General features: G+C 43.9%; 4 protein-coding genes across 10 annotated transcripts in view; 1 reads left to right on the forward strand and 3 right to left on the reverse strand.

Moving 5' to 3' along the window:
• The window catches only part of fryl (furry homolog, like), a 55,015-nt gene extending 53,008 nt beyond the window's left edge, over positions 1 to 2,007 (forward strand). The window contains 1 exon segment of the mRNA XM_035653765.1: positions 89 to 2,007. Coding sequence (XP_035509658.1) covers positions 89 to 329 — 241 coding nt within the window. The 3' untranslated portion in view covers positions 330 to 2,007.
• Positions 2,008 to 2,212: 205 nt separating this feature from the next.
• zar1 (zygote arrest 1) lies at positions 2,213 to 4,597 on the reverse strand. Its single transcript, XM_035653728.1, has 4 exons — positions 3,872 to 4,597; positions 3,020 to 3,112; positions 2,654 to 2,728; positions 2,213 to 2,577 (listed from the first exon to the last, which is right to left on the reverse strand). Exons 1-4 carry the CDS (start codon positions 4,565 to 4,567, stop codon positions 2,434 to 2,436), a joined length of 1,008 nt encoding a protein of 335 aa, XP_035509621.1. The 5' UTR covers positions 4,568 to 4,597; the 3' UTR covers positions 2,213 to 2,433.
• A 355-nt stretch (positions 4,598 to 4,952) lies between these two features.
• Positions 4,953 to 7,307, reverse strand: slc10a4 (solute carrier family 10 member 4). The gene is made up of 3 exons (XM_035653936.1): positions 6,790 to 7,307; positions 6,305 to 6,515; positions 4,953 to 5,785 (listed from the first exon to the last, which is right to left on the reverse strand). The coding sequence occupies exons 1-3, from the start codon at positions 7,305 to 7,307 to the stop codon at positions 5,261 to 5,263; spliced, it is 1,254 nt and encodes a 417-aa protein (XP_035509829.1). The 3' UTR covers positions 4,953 to 5,260.
• A 2,251-nt stretch (positions 7,308 to 9,558) lies between these two features.
• The window catches only part of slain2 (SLAIN motif family, member 2), a 15,000-nt gene continuing 4,477 nt past the window's right edge, over positions 9,559 to 20,081 (reverse strand). The window contains exons 3-9 of one of the 7 annotated variants that reach the window (XM_035653116.1): positions 15,922 to 16,089; positions 15,655 to 15,828; positions 15,210 to 15,572; positions 14,982 to 15,128; positions 12,022 to 12,060; positions 11,333 to 11,543; positions 9,559 to 11,210 (exon numbers count right to left, since the gene is read on the reverse strand). In XM_035653116.1, coding sequence (XP_035509009.1) covers positions 11,147 to 11,210; positions 11,333 to 11,543; positions 12,022 to 12,060; positions 14,982 to 15,128; positions 15,210 to 15,572; positions 15,655 to 15,828; positions 15,922 to 16,089 — 1,166 coding nt within the window. In that variant the 3' untranslated portion in view covers positions 9,559 to 11,146. Of the gene's footprint in view, positions 11,211 to 11,332; positions 11,544 to 12,021; positions 12,061 to 12,797; positions 13,774 to 14,981; positions 15,129 to 15,209; positions 15,573 to 15,654; positions 15,829 to 15,921; positions 16,090 to 20,081 lie in introns of those variants that run through there. The other 6 variants (XM_035653114.1, XM_035653113.1, XM_035653115.1 and 3 more) reach the window with 6 other exon arrangements.

A 20,081-nucleotide genomic window follows, 5' to 3' on the forward strand; every position in this document is an offset into this window, starting at 1 on the left:
CCCACTGCTAGAAACACGTTCTGTGTGATCTCACTTTAGTTAAAAATCTTCCCTGCATGTCCTCGTCCCCACCCTCCTTTATCTACAGATCTTTGTGGCCTAACGACATCTTTGGCAACGAGACAGACAACGCAGTCCAGACCCTGCTGCACATCTACTTCCGTCACCAGACGCTGGGCCAGACGGGCTGCTTGGCGGTGGTGGGCCCCAGCAGGGACCTGTCTCAGGCTAGCACCCGCCTCATGGAGCTCAACCTGCAGATCCGTGAGGCTCTGAGTCAGGCGCAGGCCTGCCAGCCCAACAGCACCATGGTCAGCACTGGACTGTGAACCTGTGGTACAACAGGCTGCAAGCCTGGACTTGACAGGACAAATATACCCCCCTGCTCTATACAGACCTCACCTCAGCTGTAGAGAGAGGGTAGACAGTGAGGGGTTACAGAGGAGGACGAGAGAGACTCCACCTATAAAGGGCTAAAGGATGTGTGGGAATAACTGTGACTCTTAATATATATTATTACTTGTATGAATGCCTAAAGCTAACATCTTTTCCCGGACTAAGCCAACTTGCAAAATTCAGTTGCAATAAGTCATGTGGTGGTGTGCCTGGGAGAGAACAAGAGAGGACGCAGTGGGATGATAACTTTTTTCTCTTTTCTTTTTTTTTTGTTTTGTTTTCCTTTTTGCTGGATCTGACCTGATGGGCCTATTGTACAGACCAGTGGCCTGGGCTGGAAGGTGGTATTGAAGCATGTAAGACAGTCCAGAGGAGGTGTCGTATGTGTGAGGACACACCGTCAAGATTCATAAGCAAACACAGAAAAATCTTGTTTAAAAAAAAAAAAAAAAAAAGTTTTCAAAAGCATGCTTGAAAGAGAAAAGCACTGCAAGAATATTTTTTGAGAAATGTATTTTTTATTAGAGCTAACATCCTAGGTTGTAAATGTTAGGATATTTAACATGTAATTGTAACCCTGTGGGAAATGTTTGCCTTCAGGGAGTGTAAAAAGAGAAATATATCTGTTTATTGATCTGCTTTGAGAGGAGAGTCCCCTTCAACAGGTCTTCACGCAAAACTCACTCTTTAACCAAATAAGTAGCTGCCTTTAGAGACTCTTGACTGTGTGATATATATTGGATATTCTGGTATACGCTCACACACAAATGCATATAATTGCACACAAGTGCAGGCTACAGCTCATTATGGAAACATAACTTATTTTACTCTGTATATATTTTAGAAAATGTATAGTGTAAAACCAGTATTTTTCCCTTGTACTTTTGGGTAATGCACTGTTCATCCGAATAGGATGTATGTATAAAGCTAATGTGATGAGAGAAAGCCGAGACCAGATTTGAGTCATGAATGATCCGCTCCACTTTTGTCATCCAATCACACAAACTTCAAAACTTCCCAAAGGCTGCCTTGGTTTGTTTGTTGTGGTCTTGCAAAAGGGGGGGTGTCAGGCCTCATTTTGGGACAAGCCACCCGTCAGCCTTTGTGACGGTGTTGGCATGGGAGATCTAATGTCGCCTCCTTCTCCTGTCTGAGCACACAGATCCCGCCAAGTCATATGCATTCCATCTCTCCACTGTGATCTTTTCATTAGCACGTCACCCCCAGCATAAGCGCCGCTTAAAGCCTCATGAAGGGGAGACTGAGGTTTGTGTTTGTCCGTGTAGGTTGATCACGTTGCAAAGAGGGGAAATGGCTGTGCTATGCTTTCAGAATGGCCCTACTTGCTGCTGTGACTGCAGGACATGAACCGTTCTCTGAATGCTTTCTGGAAATCTTGTCATGGCACATTGTAACAGTCACTGTACTCATTCCTCAGAGAGCTTTTTTCCCTGCTTGTCTGGTACATTTGAATGCTGTTCTTAATTATTTAATGAATATTATTTACTTGGAGGATGTTTTAATGTAGGGGTGCATTGTATTTTTTTTCCCTCCCCTGTTCACTCACATACCAGCCTTCTCTCTGGATAAATAAACCTAATCATACATTAAGAGCTTTGTCCTGTGTTTTCTTTTGGAAGTTTGGCAGTATGGAGTATTACTAGCAGTATACTTAGAGTTAGTGACTTAAATTCAAAGTACAAATAAATGAGGGGAATCTAGTATTTAAACCTTCAGAAATATGAAGTCTATTGTCAGTCTGTCATTCTTTGAACTTACAAAGTCTTAATTGTCATTAAGTGAAAAGGCTTCAGAACAGAGTGCAAGGTAGTCATTTATTACATTGTAAAGTGTGGTCCTTACCATTAATTTCATCAACACAAAACAGGCATTAAACTAAGATTTGAAACATCAAATATACATTTGGTATCCAAGATGCCATTATTGCATCTCCAAATATAGTGGCATGGGTTGAAGATGCCCCACAAAAAGACATGTACTGATGTTTTTCGGGGCAAAGTTCAGTAGAGAAGTCTCCTAGACGATGTATTTGAAGCTGAAAGTGCTCTCGCAGGAGAGTCGCTTGCCTTTGCATCTGCCGCATAAGTCCTGTCTGTGGGGCCGCTTGGGGTCAACATGGCGTTGTGTTGTTGCACAGGAACAACGCGCTTTGTTGCATGTCTGCAAAGAAAACGGGTGAGTTAGTCATGACACATGGGTGATTAGAATTTACAGAGCAGGTTAGAAAAGGGCTTACGTGGCATGTGATGTCCTCAACACGGTATGGGTTGAAGTCCTTTTGGCATTTCCTACAGTACTGTTTGAAGTAAACCTGGAACACACCATACTTCCATTAGGACGGGTGTCTCATACTGCAGTTAAGCCATGGACCAAATTATATACACATGTTTCACCAATACAATACAGTCTTATAGCAGGACCACATCTGAAAACTAGAGACAATTAGGTACAAAGGTTTCTACTAAAGATCAAACTCAGGAGTCACTGCTGTAAAATTCACTGTTCTAGCTGTCCAGGCTTCAGATGAGGTAGCAGTTAACTCTTCATATTGCCAAACTACTTTACTTTGTTGTTTGCCTCACACAGAAAAATAAGTGCTCACCTTGTTGGTGCCTTGAACACACCAAACGTAGGCGCTCTCCCATCGCAGGTTGCATTCTCTGCAGTGATAATATCCGTACTTCTGTTCCAGAAACTGGTGGAGAAACGGCGAGTCAGTGAGTGTTCACTCTCCCTTCAACCCCTCTATATTATGGATCAATCTAAGCTTCATCTTTACTGCCTTGCATCAAGTCATTTCTGAGAGGTTTATCTTTATGGTCCCCACACAAAGCTTACAGCCAGATGTTGACCAGTTGGCTCATCACTGTTCTGATAGACATAGCTTGGATTTATCATCCCAATTTCCCAAATTTTAAATTTGGATTATTCTGCACAGTAAAGTGCAAATACAGATGTGAAATAAGCATCAATACTGGACTTTGTTATCAGGGGAAATTGGAGTTAGTGAATGTAGTGAGGGAGGACATTATCCAATTAGAGTGATACCAAAGTGAGTTTATTTGAAGACAAGATTCATGTATCTGAATCAGGAGTGTGTGTGTATATCAAACAGACAGTCCAAGAGAAACTGCTGGAAAAAGGCCATACTTGGGTTACTTTACTTTCTGGGGGACTATGATGTCGAGCTTGTTGCTTTTGTTTTCTCTTGACGTTTAACTTATTGTAAGATTTTGTAAGGAATATTTCACCAAGTGAGACTGTATAATGCCCATGCTGTTAAAGTTCTGGCTCTTAACATTACAGCTGGTGCACAACTTTAAATGTCAGTGGTCAGTAAAGGGTGTATAATTCATTACACCTAACGCAACCCATTAATAGTGTGTGCAACCAATAGAGTCCATTTCCGTCCAGACTGAAGTCAGGGACCCCCTGAGCACGTGATGTGACTCACCTGAAACCGCACGCGCGCCCTGCTCTTTGACCCCTCTGTAGTTGGCTGCACATTTTCACTCTTCACCTGTCTGGACTTTGGCTTCTTGCGCTGGTCTGGGAGCGTATCGGTCTTTCCATCCTCGCCCACCTGGTTCTCCTCGCTCTTCTTCCCGTCTGTTTTCCCCGCGTACTCCGGCGGCTCACCGGGCGGCTCTCCGGTCTGCGCCTCCCCGCAGGAGGCTTCCTTATTGTTGTTGTCATCGACCAGAAAGGAGGTAACGCTTCTGTAGGCGATGGGTGAATACACGGCGAGGGTGCGGGGGTAACGCACACCGCCCGCCGCCTTGGGGCTGCTGCCGGGCGTCGTGGAGGGCTCCTGCGTCCCTTTGCGCCGGAAGTCCCGCTTCATGGCCACGAGGGTCCGCGGGCCGATGGAGCACTGCACCGAGGCGTCCCTCTTCGGGTTCACCTGCACCGCCACATCTTTAGTGTTCGCCTTCCTGAGCCTCGGGGTGAGTTTGGGGTTGATTTGAGATAAGATGGACTTCAGCTGGGCGCGCTGCTGGTTGTTGAAGGCGTCCGAACTGTCTCCATAGTGAGACAGGTAACTTTTATATTTCCACCCCGCGTCTTTAGGCCGGGGGTATCTGCCCGTGTAAGGGTTGTAAGATGAATAGAAATAGCTGTCGACTGGCTCGTCACCGTACGTTGCCATTTTGCTCAACCGACCCCGGTTGGTAGGTGTAGCTATTTAAATACATTGGAAACACGAGCTCTCCATTAGGTCTAATTATGGTCAGGTGTGGCACTGGTTTCCTCTCCCACCCCAAAAAAAACAGCAGACACGTGACAAAGGTACACTCGTTTTTAGTTTTGTTTCTGTACACATTTTATTGTCTTGATACACTTGTTTATAATATACACATATTGTACACCGTGTTCACACTGTGTCCGTGGAGCAGACACCGGCTTGGCGCTGCAATGAATGACTGATATGTTTGCCACAGGTCTCGCTCTCTCACGCAGGCGCACACACAGTTTTAAAGCACTGTTCATTTGGGAAACTAAACGCTGTCATGCTGTGATGGTGTGATCTGCTCATTAATGTTACTTTCACAGGTTGAAGTTAAGCTCGGCGGATGATCAAATGACTTCACAGGGTAACACAGAAGGGTTTTAACACAGTTGATGTTTTTTCATCCCATATTAGACATGAAATGGACATTGTCAAAGTGAATGAATGAAGCTTATGACATAAAGCACCTTTTTCTGCAGTCAGGTCAGTGATAAACATTCTGGATTTCCCTGCATAGTCTCACTGTTCTCCAGGTTTTCTTTCTGAATGATGGATCCACCAGCAGCTCTCATTCTGCCCCCCTGCACCTGCTGTGGGGAACTGCTTCTTACATTAAACAGGAGTTGGGTCAGGAGGGCAGGGGTCCAACATGATGGTGTTTGGGTCACTCACTGTCACGGCACCATAAGATGAGTCAATGTCCTCATCCTGAAACCTTTGATATGTTATATCCGTGTCCTCGCCGTCCCCCATGGGGTCTGGTTTGTGCAGGACCTTCTTCCTGTACATCTTGTAGGCCAGGATGAAAATGCCAGCCTCGGCTGCTTGGAACAGGGCGTACAGCAGAGGGAACATGTACATCCCTCCCATCAGCTGAGGGGGGAAGGCCAGCTTCAGGATGGCGGTGCACAGCTGCACGTTCTGGCATCCCGTCTCCAGAGAGACGGACCTGCAGCAGTTGGGTGGCAGTTCAAAGAGCACGGCCAGGCCGTAGCCTGCAGCGTAGCCGCACAGAGGCATCAGGACAGCCACCATGTAGACAGAGGGCGGGATGGTGGACAGGAGCTCCGGCCCCAGCATCGCTCCGGTGAGGATGAACAGAATCACAAGGGTGACCAGCAGAGACCACAGAGATGCCTGGAAAGACACAGTATTACAGGATGAGGGTGATTTTCTGGACATATGCAGCTGTTTTCTACCAGTGGGCATGGTGGGAATCTTTGTTGCTCTTCCAGAGGCATTCCCTACTTTTTTCCTGTTGAAGGATTGGGATTCTATAGGGATAAAGGAGGCCATGACTGCACCTTCTGGGGAAAAGGGGATTTGGAGCTATATTAAAATAGACTTCTTTAAACACAGGAGCCATCATGGCATCGCTGCTGCCTAACATTACTGTCTATTGTGACTGATGTGGCCCCCCCTCCTGAGTGGCTTTTATCTGAAATGGGAGGGAGGAGCTCTTCCTGACACAGTGCCTCTGATGTCACTGGTCCTGCGTTCAGCATCTGGGAAAGGCAAGGAAAATTACGCACTGCGCTTTTGCTAAAGGGGCTCCTTAATCGAAAGTACTCAGTGTCTAAATGCACAAAGTGAAATGATTTTATTCAACGTATCCATCAGTTGGAACTTTGCTTTGAGAAGTTGCTCTTAAATTACCTTTAAAACAATGTCGGCCACACGCGTGTAGCGGTACCTCAGCATTACTCCTAACCCAATGGGGATGAGAGTGCTGCACAGGGTCAGGATGATGGCCCCGAAGGGCATGAGGTTGACCACAGGTGTGTTGATCCAGGCCCGGCTGTAGATCCACAGACACAGCGGCATCAGCACCAGCGCCAGCATAGTGGAAGATATGGTCATGATGATGCTGGAGAGAGGAGAGCAAAGAGTCACATGAAATGAGTTTGGTCCTGTGTCACAGTGTCGGCTCGTTTTAGTCAGGTTTCGCAACAATGTTTAATTAACTTTAGCGAGGCATAGAGAACTGTAGAGTCATGCGTAAAGTTTACAAAAGTACTCGTTCTTTCAGTGCGTCATTTGCAGAATAATACGCGCAAAACATAGTTCCCACCCTGTGGAACATTTTTACAGGTTGATGATTCACTGCAATGTGTTTTTCTAGAGGAGTACAGTATAACTACCTTAGATTCATTTCCCCGTGCACCAGTAGAGACATGATATTTGATAAGTTTCCTCCCGGGCAGCAGCCACAGAGGAGAACAGCCATGGCTGCCACATCATCCAGAGAGAAGGCTAAAGCCAACAGAAAGGCCACCAAGGGCATGATAACGAACTGACACACCAGCGCCAGCAGCACCCCGATGGGTCTGCGGATATGTTCTCCAAGCTGGCTCACGTCCACCGTGCAGCCGAGCCCCAGCATAGTGAAGCAAAGAACAAGTCCCACAAACACATTGATTCCGTGACTGAGCGGGGAATCCCAAAAGGCAGGCATCAGGTGAGGGGATTCCGTCGGCAGAGCGGCCATAAACTCAGCCCCAGTCCCGAATTTGCTGCCCTCGAGGAAGATGGCACTGCTGGCCACTAATCCGGCCATGGCAGTGTCCTCCGGAGAAACTTGGTTCAAAGTGTCCGACGCAAGAAAGTCTATCAAGCCAGAATTTTGTGCGTCGCCACCCAACAGGCTGGAGTTCTCCATGGCGCAACAGGAGGACAGAGGCTCGCCACAGTCGGTTTGTGCCTGTCGGTGTTCGTGCGTAAAATGATTCCCCTAGTGGCGCACTGTCCCTAATGAGAAAGCGAGGAGGCTCCAGTGGTCGGAGGACGTGATGGTGCCATGGCACTGATAGTCTTAAAGTGACTCACTGAGTCACACTGGTGCCACGGATTGGCTCTCCGATAGACGCACATAGCTGGAGGGAGTCTGCACACGGTCTTAAGCTTCAGCGAGTGGATGGGCCAATCAATAACGCCCAGGCTGCCCTTTTATACCGCGCTCCGCTCCGTATAAAGAAAAAGGTCCTCAAAATATCAATCTAATTATTCCATATTGACAGTTTTATATTTGGGAAATTACACGCAGCCCACAGAGGCTGTCCTGACTCTCATCTGTACAGTGGAATTACAACGGTCATCATTTAGACACATGAAGCTGCAGTGAAGACAGCTGTTTGTCGAGGTTGAGTAAGCACAGCCTGCATGAATCCAAATTGTGCCGATCTTTATATTAGTGCAGCAAACTGTGAACATCTGCCGGCCGGTCCCTTTTGTTGGAGCTGCTGTTTCTTTTACGCACTGTGCGCTTTACGCACGAGCCCTCATATGAAACTTTATGGTGCGCAGGTCTCATGTTTGGTTTAACAGATGGTTATTAATGTGAGTCGTTATAGCTCACCTGCTTCACCTGTTAGATATTATGAAGCTGTCTGCAGCTGGGATTAGCCAGGGTGCTGCAGATCACTGCCGATTGACCTGGAAATGATGACTGAAGTAAAAGGAGCATATGTATGAACAGTGAAGTGAAGCCTGGTGTCTTTAAGAATCTCACTGTATGTTACTGAAGCATTGACCTGTGAGTATATTGTTGCTAAAGCTGGTCCTGATGAGTCTGACTACCATATGTAATATTTTTTTGATGTTAATATAAAGAAAAATATAAAAGATAGTATTTTCCTGTGGAGGAAATATATCGTTTCACAAAACATAAATGCCTAATAGTCAGTGACTTAACACCTGTTCATACAGCAGATATGTTGTAGTTACTTTACAGTCCTGCAGTTAACCCTTAGACGCAGACTCCAACAGCCTCTTTTTGATACTGTTTCTACAAACAATCTGTTTCAAACTTTCTAAGTCAGTCCACCAGTTTCCTAAAACAACATCCCTATATTACTGTCTTCTTATTATATCTTGTGTAGGTCAGACAACATAAGTGGTATTTGTAAAATGCTCCCCACAATAATGCTTCATATTCAGTGGAGCGTCACCTCGCCTGTATTAAGGAACGTTGTTGTTTGGAGGTTTGACTTAACAGTTTCTACTGTGTCTGTGTTTGTGTGTCCGCAGCTCACAGAACACGATGGTCAGAGTGAAACTCCCGTACATCAGGGGAGGAAGCAGAGTGCCCAGAGAAAATACACGCACTGACGTCACACAGCATCAGGGCACTGAGGCTGGAGTGGGATGGGACAGTTTGCTCCAGTCAGTGACTCAGGGTTTCATCTGTCTCCTCCCCCTCCTGGAGACTCACCGTGTCCCCCATTAACCAACGGGTGACAGCAGGTACGTAATGCCACAGCTGTCTGTGTGCAGAATACATAAACTGTCACCTTCCCCTTTAAAAGCTGTAAAGTGCACAGACACTTTTTGATGCTCTCACTATAAATAAACTGAAGTTGGCAATTCTGTTGGACATGCATTTCATTACTAAACAGCTAGAAGGTCCCAGCATGACAAAGACAAAGGCAGTACCTATAAATGAGCCTGATTCATAAATCCTGTAAAAACAAAAAATACTGAGTGAGCATGACGCAGTTTGATCTCTACATGCAAACTCTAACTGAAAGATTAATATACTTTGGATTTGACCTACAAGTCCTTTTAAGTAATGTTGGCTTATTTCCCACAGTTGACATTCATCCACAGACATAACTGAAAAATAATTGACCCTATCAGATTTGGATGTGCCCTTTAGATAAAAATGGTTAGCATCGATGGACCCTTTCATGTTTTTCAGTCCTGAGATCCTGAGAAGTTAACAGGTCAGAGTTTACCCATGGTCGCTGGAGCAGGGACTCAGGACACCCCATGAGAGGCACGGTTTTGAGACTAGGTTGATTTTTCTTTAAGGTTTTATTGTTTCATAGTCAGTACTGATGGCTTTTGTTGTCTCAACATAATCCAAACATTTTATTGTTCTTAAATATGCAGAGAATCCAAAAAGAGAGAACAACTTTTCAGCTTTTATTTGAAATGTGAATTTACACAGGGAAACTGAATGTCATGTTTGTGGATATAAAAAAAAGTTCAATAACAAAAACTGTCACACAAAAGGTGTGGTATGTCTTTTTGCAACATTCGTTGTAGCTTCCCACTGAATCTGAGCTTCTACAGAGGCACCTCTCTCTTTAATAAATAGTTTCATTTACAGAATGAGTAATTAGTTATAAATATGAAGGCGCATTTTAAACACTTTAAAGCAATTATAAATGTATTGATTCAGTTACAAAAAAACAGGCAAGCAGATCAACCAAGCAGAGATGCAAAATGGCAAATAATATTGGCAAAACCAGAAATTGGCACAAAATGATAAACAAACAAAACATGATGTTGAAACTCAAGTGAAACTTTAAATTATAGGCACTAGTTTTTATAACACCCACCACACCAATGACCAGAACAGCTTCCCTAACACTGGCACACCATTTGATTCATGTTCATAGCACAAGAGGTAAACGCCAGCAAAACCTTTTCATCTTGTCATCTTATTCAAGACCCTTTTTTATTTTTGTGGCGTGAATGATATACACTGACAGAAATCTGTTTAATGAGTCACATCAAAGTTGTCTTGGTTTAATTGGTTGAATGCGTAAACGGGGACAAAAATATGTTTTAGAGTTCATGTTTCTTTTTCAATAGATAATGTCAACCTGTTCTTAAACTGACCAATCACAGCACTTAAAAGTATAATCTTGGCAAACTGCGGTACAAATCAGACCTGAGGCTTTGGCCAGGGCGTCATTAATCACCCGGGTGTCTCACGAGTCCTGATTTGACACTTTGAAAGCAATAAAAGGCTTTGGAGAGTTAGCTTGCAGTCGAGGTTCAAAATGTACATTTTAAAGAATTTAAATCTTAAAACAAAATACTGATATGGATGTTTGGACATAGACTTCTTAAATAATTTGAATAAATAATTTCCAAAACAAACTTGTGCATACATTCTGGCTGATTTTACAAGAGGAAAGATTCTTAAATGTCATACCCACACAGAGGTGCTTTCACTGTTGCAAGACATCCACAATTTTCTAACATTACGGGACATTTCACCTGCACAGCATCATCATAGAGATCGCTCACCTACATCTGTTAAACACAGAGCATAAAGAGAGAAATGTGTGGAAACATTTCAACCTGAGGGAGGTGGGAAAAGAACAAGGGAGAGGAGTGGGAGGAAAGCTGAGCAATGAAGTGATATGGACTGTCTGACAGATGATTGCAGTCAAACCAAGGCAGGTGATGTGTCCTCTGCTGGCGCAGCTGGAGTCGGGCTGGTTTCTTTGGCATTTTCTGGGCTGTCTGCACTACATGCCTAACCCCTCCAGAGCCGGAGCCCACAGAGAAACACGATGGGAGGTCCTCTCTGACGCGATGTGGACACTATCCTCTCCTTTTTTTAAATTATATATTTTTGGGACATAGTCTCCGTCTCTCTCTCTCTCTTCACTGTAAAAGGTATCTAGGTAGATAAAGTGCCATGTTGTAATGTCTGCCTCCTTGTGTTTATAGTTTGATTGGAGAGCCCCCTGCTGGCCCATTTCAGTAACAACCTTCTCTCCAGTTGTCACCTGCGCCACCGTAGGTCCGAGGAGCAGGAAGAGATCTGAGAAGGAGATGAGGGAAAAAAAACCTTCAGTTAAAGTTTGTGTACAACAATATCTACCAGTTATCCGTTCACACAAGTGCAAGATGAGGCCACTGTGTGTGTGTGTGTGGTGCACATACCTGCGCACAGGCTGGGCCAATTTGCTGCGAGGTAGAGGGATCCCTCCTCCTGCAGAAGAAGCACTGGGGCGGGGCAAGCCACTGCGTGGAGGAGCCAGGGAGCGGGTGGGGGTGGAGGTGGCAGAACCGGGGTTGGATGTGGCCTTTACTGGCTGCCTCAAGGCCAGTGGGGAGGGGGTGGCTGGAGTTCGCAGCTTACTGGGAGAGGGGACTGAAGACAGGCAGAGCAGCAATACAGTCAGGTATAACTGCATTGTGTTAGTCTTTATAGATAATATGCTTTCATAGGTTTCTCTCTTTTAGCAGTTTAACAATGCAGTAATGATCAAGAGCACAATGATGTGAGGTAGATATAATATGCCAATTCACATACTGTATAACACAATATGTATCAAACATGGAAACATATTGTTATTTCCTAACCACATCCATCACAAATTCACAAATGAAGTCAAACCTGTTAAAATGCAAGTTTAGAAACTACAAAACTACAACATAAAAAATAAAAATCAAACAGTAAAGGCTAATTCACTCAGCTGCCTACTATGAGTCTAGATGTGTTGACAGAATGACGTGATACACACACTAGTAAAAACCAGAAGCACATCATAGCACAACAACAATACAACCACGGTGAGGAACCACAATCACAATATTTAAAAAGGCAGAAACCCTCAGTGAATACTCACTGAAATCACCTTCTTCTCCAAAGCAACAGGAGAGTGGGACTAGACAAAGATGAAGACAACAGAGACAGGCCTTAATTCAGAGCTGAGAGGAAGGTACTGAGGAATGGGCTTCAGTGGGGTTTCTCTTACTGCCTTTGTTTTCTTAACAAACTGTCATGTTGCATAACCTTTGACCATATCAGCAACAATCCTACTTGCCATGTTGCAATAAGCCGTTATGTGTAGAGCAAGTGTAGCAGTGGATAATGATGGGACAGTTACACATGTAATGTAGCCTTTGGTTATTCTGCCACACTGTGTACAGACACAGTGTATAAAGTGTGTCACTGTAACCAGTGTGCTTTAACTGTATATACACTCAGCAGAAACTTTTTTTTTTTTTAAAGGTAGGACTTATTACAGGATTGTTGTATTAGACTGCATTGCTTTTAGCAGATGTACATAATGAACTGGCAACTGACTGTATAATATGAACATTTTACATTGTCCACAGAATTATATGACTCACTTTTTGAGATGTGTTTTTATTAAATGAGAGACATCTAATTATGGAATTCAATATTTTATATATTCTGCCCCTATGAATCTGCCTATAAAATATATATCATATACTGTAAATCAGGGCTGCACTATATGGTAAAAAAAAAAATTGCGATTATTTTGACAGATATTGCAATTCATGATTAAGTGGGAATGATTATTTTTGCATCACAAAAAGAACATTTTCACACAAAAAAAACCAAACTATTAAAATCATGATGAAATTTTGGGGGGTCCGTACCAAACAAACATGTTTTCTTAAATCTGGTGAACTAGATTTGTAGACCAGGGCCCCTCTGCAGCACTACAGTACTTCATTATAATGCTGTTTTATCACACATTTATCTTTATCAAAACATTATAGCTCTTGCCATTTCTATATTGCTTCTGCGATTTGGCCATATTGCGCTTTCGATAATTTGTTGATTAATTGTGCAGCCCTGTGTGTGACATGGCTTACCAAGAGACTAACAATGAACAGCAGTTGGATAACATTAAGTTGGCTATTTTATTTGAAAATATTAGAATAACATGTATTGAGACTAGGACGTCTATAGAGGTGGATTTGTACTTTGTGTAGACGGTGTGAATGTACTGTATGTAGGTTAGGCTATTTGCTATGATGCAAGGAAGGACAAAAAGCTCCATGTAATCCACGGTACGATGTCAAGGATGAACAGATTAATGATGCTTTTCTTTTTATGTAGCCAGGCTAATCTGAGTGACTGATTGTCAACCATGGACCAGCAACAGCACACTGTTTTGACATTTCTGAGACAATATGATCAATTTAATATTTTACAGAAACAGCTCGACACAGTCCTCACAAGAATCATCTCAATCTTTAAAGTATGAACATTAAATCCTTTCATACCTGTGGGAGTTATAAACTCAAGCTCATCTCTGCCAACAACAACCCTGCTCCACCTCTTTCTTGTTCTTTGTTTCTCTCAAAGAAAGCATCAAAATCAGGCTACATCACAGCTGGCAACCAGTGCCAGCTCCATACAATATAGTCTATACCATCAGTGCACAGGCAGCTGCCTTTAGTAAGTCATGAACTGTGCATATATCTGTGTGAGATCGATCTCACAGCCTCCAGCTGGTTTAGGAGCGGGCTGTTACCTCGCAGGGCAGTTGGGCTTTGGAGGTGCTGTTTGGGTTTCGGGGAGGAGCGAGAAGGGGTCGAGTATCTCGGAAGCTGAGCTGCTGCTGGAAAACAGGGACATTTCAGCATGGGAGTCAGACTTCACTGTGCCTGAGATTCACAGAATTACTGGAGAAAAAAGGGTCTGTAGAGGCAATGAAGGCCATAGAAGCCTTAGGTGCAGGTTGAAGCCACTAGGGGGCCCTACAGCCAAACATCCACAGGCAGCTGCATTCAGGTAGAGCAGCAGACTGTCAGTGCCACCAGGTTCAAAAGCCAATCAGCCAGTCTCAGCACAGACGGAGAAATGAAGGCTGGTTTTGGTTACACATGCTTTAGAGTGAAGAGAAGTTGGTGAGAGAGGCAGAAATTTGGGTGTCTCATATGTCCAGTACAGTCCAAGCTCAGATAAAGAACATCTATCAGGACAGTAAACCAACTGTAAAAAAATTACAGAATCTTTTTTTTACATCTTTCTGAAGTATACAAATACAAATATCTATTAAGATTCAGCAGAAAAATAGCTAAAATCTCCTTTAATGTATAAAAGGTCTAAAGGTTGGTTAAGACAGGATAAAGGCAGTCAGTGCACGTTTAACCAGCTGAAACCTGCCCTTTGACCCCTGTTCTCTCTGCTGCTAGTAACAGAGAGGGATTACTGTTTCTAGATTAAGGACAACCTATCACCTTTATCTCCCATTACAGGATTACATCAAATGGACACTCTTAACACACAGAGGTGGGATCCTAAGATCTTAAAGAACATAAAACCCTTGGACATGAAATGTAAAACAATGTTAGTGTTGCTGATACCAAAAGTCGAACTGGATTTTCAGTGCGGCTGGCGCCATGCTCTTATTTTGCAGGATGAGTGTGTTTCTTTGAAGTGAAAGTTGTGCCAAGGCGACAAGAGAAGGGATGCGTGTGAATAAAAGATATTACAACTGAAAATGATCAAAGACAAAGAGGATCCCCAAACACCAAAAGCCATGGCACTACAAAGCAGTATAGTCCTTGTACTGTAGGTGCAGCCAGTAGTGTTAACAGAATTCACACTTGCATGATGACTAACAAGAGATTACACAGCCTGTCATTTTTCTGAATGTTCAGTATACTTGGAGAGCAAAACAAATATTAAAATGATGTCAGCTGACAACACAGTGATATCAGCGACTGCAGTGTAAAGAATCATTTACAATATTTGAGTGTTTGTGTGTTTTGCAGTAAAATGTAATTAAATTAAAATGCCGTTTATGTATGTGTCAATACTCACTAGCAGACTGGCTCTGGTGTCGAGGAGAGCCGCCGTTTGGCACTTGCAGGTTGGACTCGCAGCTGCGGCTGTTCTTGACGGGCTCCGGGCCCTGGGCCGTTGTCGCCGAGGAGCGCGTGAGGTTGGGAAGACTACGACGCAACTTTTCTACAAAAACAATAGAAGAGGGTTAGCTCAGGTCAATAGGACAGTGTCCAGAATCGCACGATAAACCGCTACGTTCATTACCTTCCTTACCTTCATTCTTCACCACGTTGGTCTGCAGGTCGTGCCCGTGCCCCTGCAGCGAGTGGCGAGGCTGCTGCAGGCGGCTGATGATGGGCTGAGGCGAGCCGCGGCTGTGGCTGTAGTCGATAGATCGGGCAGGGGAGCGAGAGCGGGGCGAATTCCTGGGGGAGGCCCGGGGAGAGTGTCGAGGGGAGGGGCTGAAACGGTTGGAGGGAAGGTGGAAGGCTGGGTGCACCGCCTCCTCATCGTCCTCCAGACTGTGTGCGTCTAACTCCTGGTCGCTGAAGGTGCTGCGCCGCAACGAGTGGCAGGACGAACCTGAGCTCCGCCTGGATGCTGTTGCTGCGTAATCCTGTCTCAAACCTGACAAACATGAACACACTCACAGTTACAACACAGGACAAAGGAGCTGAAACTGAACAGTACTACTGGTACAGGTACGTACTCTCTTCCTGCATGCGTGCCAGTATCTGGACATCAGTGACATCATTGAGTTTGTATGTAGTGGAGGAGCCCACTGAGTCCTCATCCATCTCTGAGGTGCTCAGCTCACTGTCCACTGATGACTGCGGGCTTATAGCTGGAGGATTCCTCTCTGCTGCTGCGTTTCGCTGGTGTACTGGTAAGGAAACACATTTGTGAACACTTCAGTGACATATTCCAAAACAGCAGCTGTTCTGTAATTGTTAATGAACTAGAGATAGACCCATACCTGCATTCCCAGGCATTAGTTGCTGTCTGACTATGGGCACTCTGCTGGGGGTTGAGGAGGGGGAGTTGAAGCCACTGCTATAAGGACTGTTGGCTGCGTTTGTGCTATATGGACTTCCATAACCCTGCTGGTTGTAGGGGCTTCCATACAGGCTCCTGCGCTTGTTGGCTGTAGAATCGCACAACAGAACTAAGATATCAATCAAGCCACATTACATGAAGAAAGACAAAAGAACATTATATAGTCTGAAGATCCAAATCCACACCTTTGTACAAAGAGAGAAGATGATTAAAAAAATACTGGAAAGGCACATTCTTTCAAATATCAAACTCTTAATATGACTGATAGTGGTCTTTATATTCTGTGACGTTACTAAATTACTATATATTATTCATAGTGGATACAGTGAGTCATTGAATATTAGTCTGAAATATCACATAATTTCTTTATTTCTGCTACTTTATCTCTACTTTAAAACAGATCAGTGTAATACTACAGTTAGTGAGATGTTAAAACTGTTAACAAAAGATGTGCGGCTCGTTTCAACTAATATTCTTCCCTTCGTGGGATTCTTTGACCAACAAAGTAGTAAATGAAAACTGTCAAGTCATTTGTCCAATGTTACTGTGTCCATAGATAGATTCAGTCATGCAGAAGAATCTCTTCAAATCTTGTGCTTCGTTGTGAAGATTGGTGTGATGCCAGAGATGACAGTGTTTCCTTTGTTGTCCAGTAATAATTAATGACTAATAGTGAATCCTCTTTAAAAAAAAGACCAATAGAATATTGGAAAAACGCACATCTAGTGTGAAATGTAGCTCAAGATTCTGTATTTATGAATGTTAGGTTCACTTCACTGTTTGCCCAGTATGTTAACATACTACATCTATACCCTGTAACCCATAAAAGACCCTGACAAAGCCTGCTGCACATCCCAGTATTTGACTACAACACCAGCAGTGTCTGCTCATGGCCGGCACCTTTATGAAAGCTCTACAGTGTGCTGGCAGTCTGGTCGAGTCTCTTAAACCGTATGCTGAGTGTGGGCCTGATAGAGTTCCTGCATCATCAGCTGGGAGAATCACTTAACAATGTGTGCCATTCAATCCATACGCACAGAGCACAATGCAATTCTCTGTGAAACTCAGCGAAGCAGCAGTCAAAGGCTCCAGTCTGCAGAGTCCCTTGTCTCAGTCATGAGATCAGACTCCGTACAGGCTGCTGGTCACTGTTACACTTTGGATGGTTAATGTCTCAAAGTCCACTCATTTACCCATCTCTCTCTCTCTCTCTCTAACTGGATGTGTTTACACAGCTGGGAGGTGACTGGGAAAGGAGCCTTTTAAGATCAGCCACCTCCTCCTTCCACTCTCTCCTTCTCCTCATGCTCTGCACTCTGTCCTCTTGCATTATTTAGGAAACACCAACCACCCCGTCCACTCTGCTGCCATCCTCACGGATCAGCTACTGAGGAATGTAAACAACGCTGCAACACGTAGGTCTGTGACGCCGTGCACTTTAAAAACAATGGGTGCTTAGTTTCCATTTAGGAAGAGTCAAATCAACACATGAAAACGGTTCACCTGGTGAAACTAACCTCCAATATCAGAGTCAAGATTTGAACTGAAAGCCTCCACTGTGGGCTCTTGTCACAAACACAAAGAGGTTTCTGTGAGTGCTTAGAAACATTAAGCGACACAACATCACACTAACTATGATTAGGAAAATCTCTGACATAACAGTCTATACTGACTGGGTCTAAGCTACAAGGTCATGCAGACGGCTGCAGCCTATATGAACCCTGCTAGGGGCTCTGTGTTAAACAGTTTGGAGGTGGTTAGATGACAGTGTGCCCTATCAAAGTGACTGTAGCAGCACATTGTCACTTGAATGAGACACAGAACAATCTAAAGGGATCTGCAGCACAGGGACCAACCAAAATAGAGTGTCCTCAAATCCTCATGTCCTAAAACAAGAAAAGTAGAGAAGTAGAGAGAGGAACTGCTGTTTCTACCCACTGTGATTGATGCCATTTTGATTTACTGAGAAATAGTGCTGGAGAATGTTCTGTCTTGGCTGTTCAGCTGTGGAAACTTCAGGGTAGTTTCCACAGGCCAAAAAGGAAAAAGGAAAAAAAGCAAGCAGACAACAGCCTGATACAAAATAATGGCCTGGAGGGCTTAAATGGTGAGGAGGAAATGGAAGACAACACTTGGCATTGAGGTTGAAAAATAAAATAAATTAATGAATAGCTTAAAAAAGAGCCTGTGAACATATCACAAGATAAGAGCAAACAGAAGCCTTTGTAAATGAGGGAGATAAATACCACAAAGGCAAACAAAGATCAAACTGGCAGAGACATGCAAGAAGGAGGTAACTAACTGTACAGAATAAGGTTTAAGAAAAGAGCAGGTCAGGTCAGCTATGTGACTGTGGCTGGGACCTCTTGGGTCCTGTATCAACAGTGCAGGGCAGCTGTCGGAGCACCACTACGGAAAATCTGTTGAATTGTTCAGCTCTAGCAACACATGTTGTGACTGTTTATCAGGACTGTCTGACATGAAGAAAGTAGTGCAGCCAACTCACAGCCATCTCCTCCCTGTTGTTAGTTACATAACTGAGGCACGTCATTGGGGAATATGATTTGAACAGGGTGTGCACGGACAAAAGGCTTGGTCACCACTGACGCTCCAAAGTTCATGTTTAAAATATGTGAAGGCCTTGTAAGCACCCGCTGCATAAGCTGGCACAGGCATAATGTTCAGACAGATACAAACGTTTATGATATAAGGAAGTCGGCGCTTTGTCTTGAATCTGCCTCAAGTGAATTTTTGTTGCTGTTGCAATTCCTTCAACACAAACTCAAGCCAACACCATGGCAACACGGTTTACACGCTCCTGTTGGAGACCGGGTGTGAAGGAGACTAGCCAGGAGCCATGAGGGTGTGTCTGTGGTGAGCCTCTCTTTCACTCACAGACACAAATGCTCCCAGAATGTAGTGCTTAGGATTTGCCGAAGTCTTGTTTAGCACAGAAAAAGGAAACAAAAATCTTTACTAATGACGACTTTGATGCTCACTTTATTTGATTTAAATATTTTAACCACTTGGCCAGTGAATAACAAGACTCCATAGAAACCCTTTGTTGTTGTGTCTGTTGTTCTGGGAGCCTTTGTGGAAGTAGTGACAACATCATCAGGGCTAAGTGAGGAGAGAAGTGAAGGAAGCTGGGAGGACGTATCAGTGACAGTAGGGATATTTATTTTCAGGCCTAAGCAGGATGACGTTATCCCCCTTTCCCACCTACAGTGATGATATCACCACTATCACGCTTCCCTAAACCCTACTCCAGTGGCTAGTTATTTGTAGCATTAGTCAGCTGCTACACAGGACATCAGGCTTTGTCCACTATGGTCTTCTAAGGCTTCATCTACACACAGGTCTTGAGTTAGTTTTGAGTGTTTGCCTCAGAAGCCTAATCTATAAACACAGTTACAGCTCACAGTGGTCTTAATAAAGGGGAGAGACAAAGAAATGATTGTGCGTTGTGATGAATTTGCGTTTACACTGCAGATTTATCATCATAAGTTATGAAGTTGGCACAAAACAGCTCTCATACCAGACTCCATGTGCTCCATGTTCATACGAATCTGATCTGTGAAACGTGTAAGGAACAAGAAGCTGTGATATTTGGATCCACATAAGAGCTGGAGTCATTTCATTTAGCAACCACCAAAAACAAATCTCAGTATCTGTGGATGAGGAGGGGGCTCTGTGTCCATTTGCTGTCCTGATTCTTGCACAACAGAGCTGAGGAGATCACGGTGAACAACCTTCAGCCGCCTATTGCTCAACATGATCTGTCACATGGACATACCACTGTCAAAATGGAAATGACCTCTCTCAGTTTAGCTGCGAGGATTTGAGGTTGGTCCTCCTCACTAAAGGGACTAACTATAATTAGTGGCAGTCAAAAGCTCAAATAACAGACATAGACCAAACATAAATGTCTAAAAATAAGGTAGACCCAGATGATATTTTATAGATGAAATCACTTCATGATAATATTCATGATATATACTTTTAAATTTGAAACAACTTTGATTTCTCAGTGTGGAGTACAACATCACTACACAGCTCCTCGACTTCCAGTATAACACT

This window comes from Morone saxatilis, unplaced genomic scaffold (genome assembly GCF_004916995.1).
Source record: "Morone saxatilis isolate NCDOM2014 unplaced genomic scaffold, NCSU_SB_2.0 Contig12, whole genome shotgun sequence".
NCBI classification, from domain to species: Eukaryota; Metazoa; Chordata; class Actinopteri; family Moronidae; genus Morone; species Morone saxatilis.

Bases quoted from the DNA above. Each gene is read 5' to 3' on its own strand.
- zar1 (XM_035653728.1), bottom strand. From the start codon at position 4,567: ATGGCAACGTACGGTGACGAGCCAGTCGACAGCTATTTCTATTCATCT. The intron at 2,729-3,019 runs GTGAGCACTTAT...GGTGTGTTCCAG, and splicing joins GTGTTCAAGGCACCAACAAG to GTTTACTTCAAACAGTACTG. The intron at 2,578-2,653 runs GTAAGCCCTTTT...TTTTCTTTGCAG, and splicing joins TTGAGGACATCACATGCCAC to ACATGCAACAAAGCGCGTTG.
- slc10a4 (XM_035653936.1), bottom strand. From the start codon at position 7,307: ATGGAGAACTCCAGCCTGTTGGGTGGCGACGCACAAAATTCTGGCTTG. The intron at 6,516-6,789 runs GTAGTTATACTG...TCCTCTCTCCAG, and splicing joins CACGGGGAAATGAATCTAAG to CATCATCATGACCATATCTT. The intron at 5,786-6,304 runs GTAATTTAAGAG...GTGTCTTTCCAG, and splicing joins TGGCCGACATTGTTTTAAAG to GCATCTCTGTGGTCTCTGCT.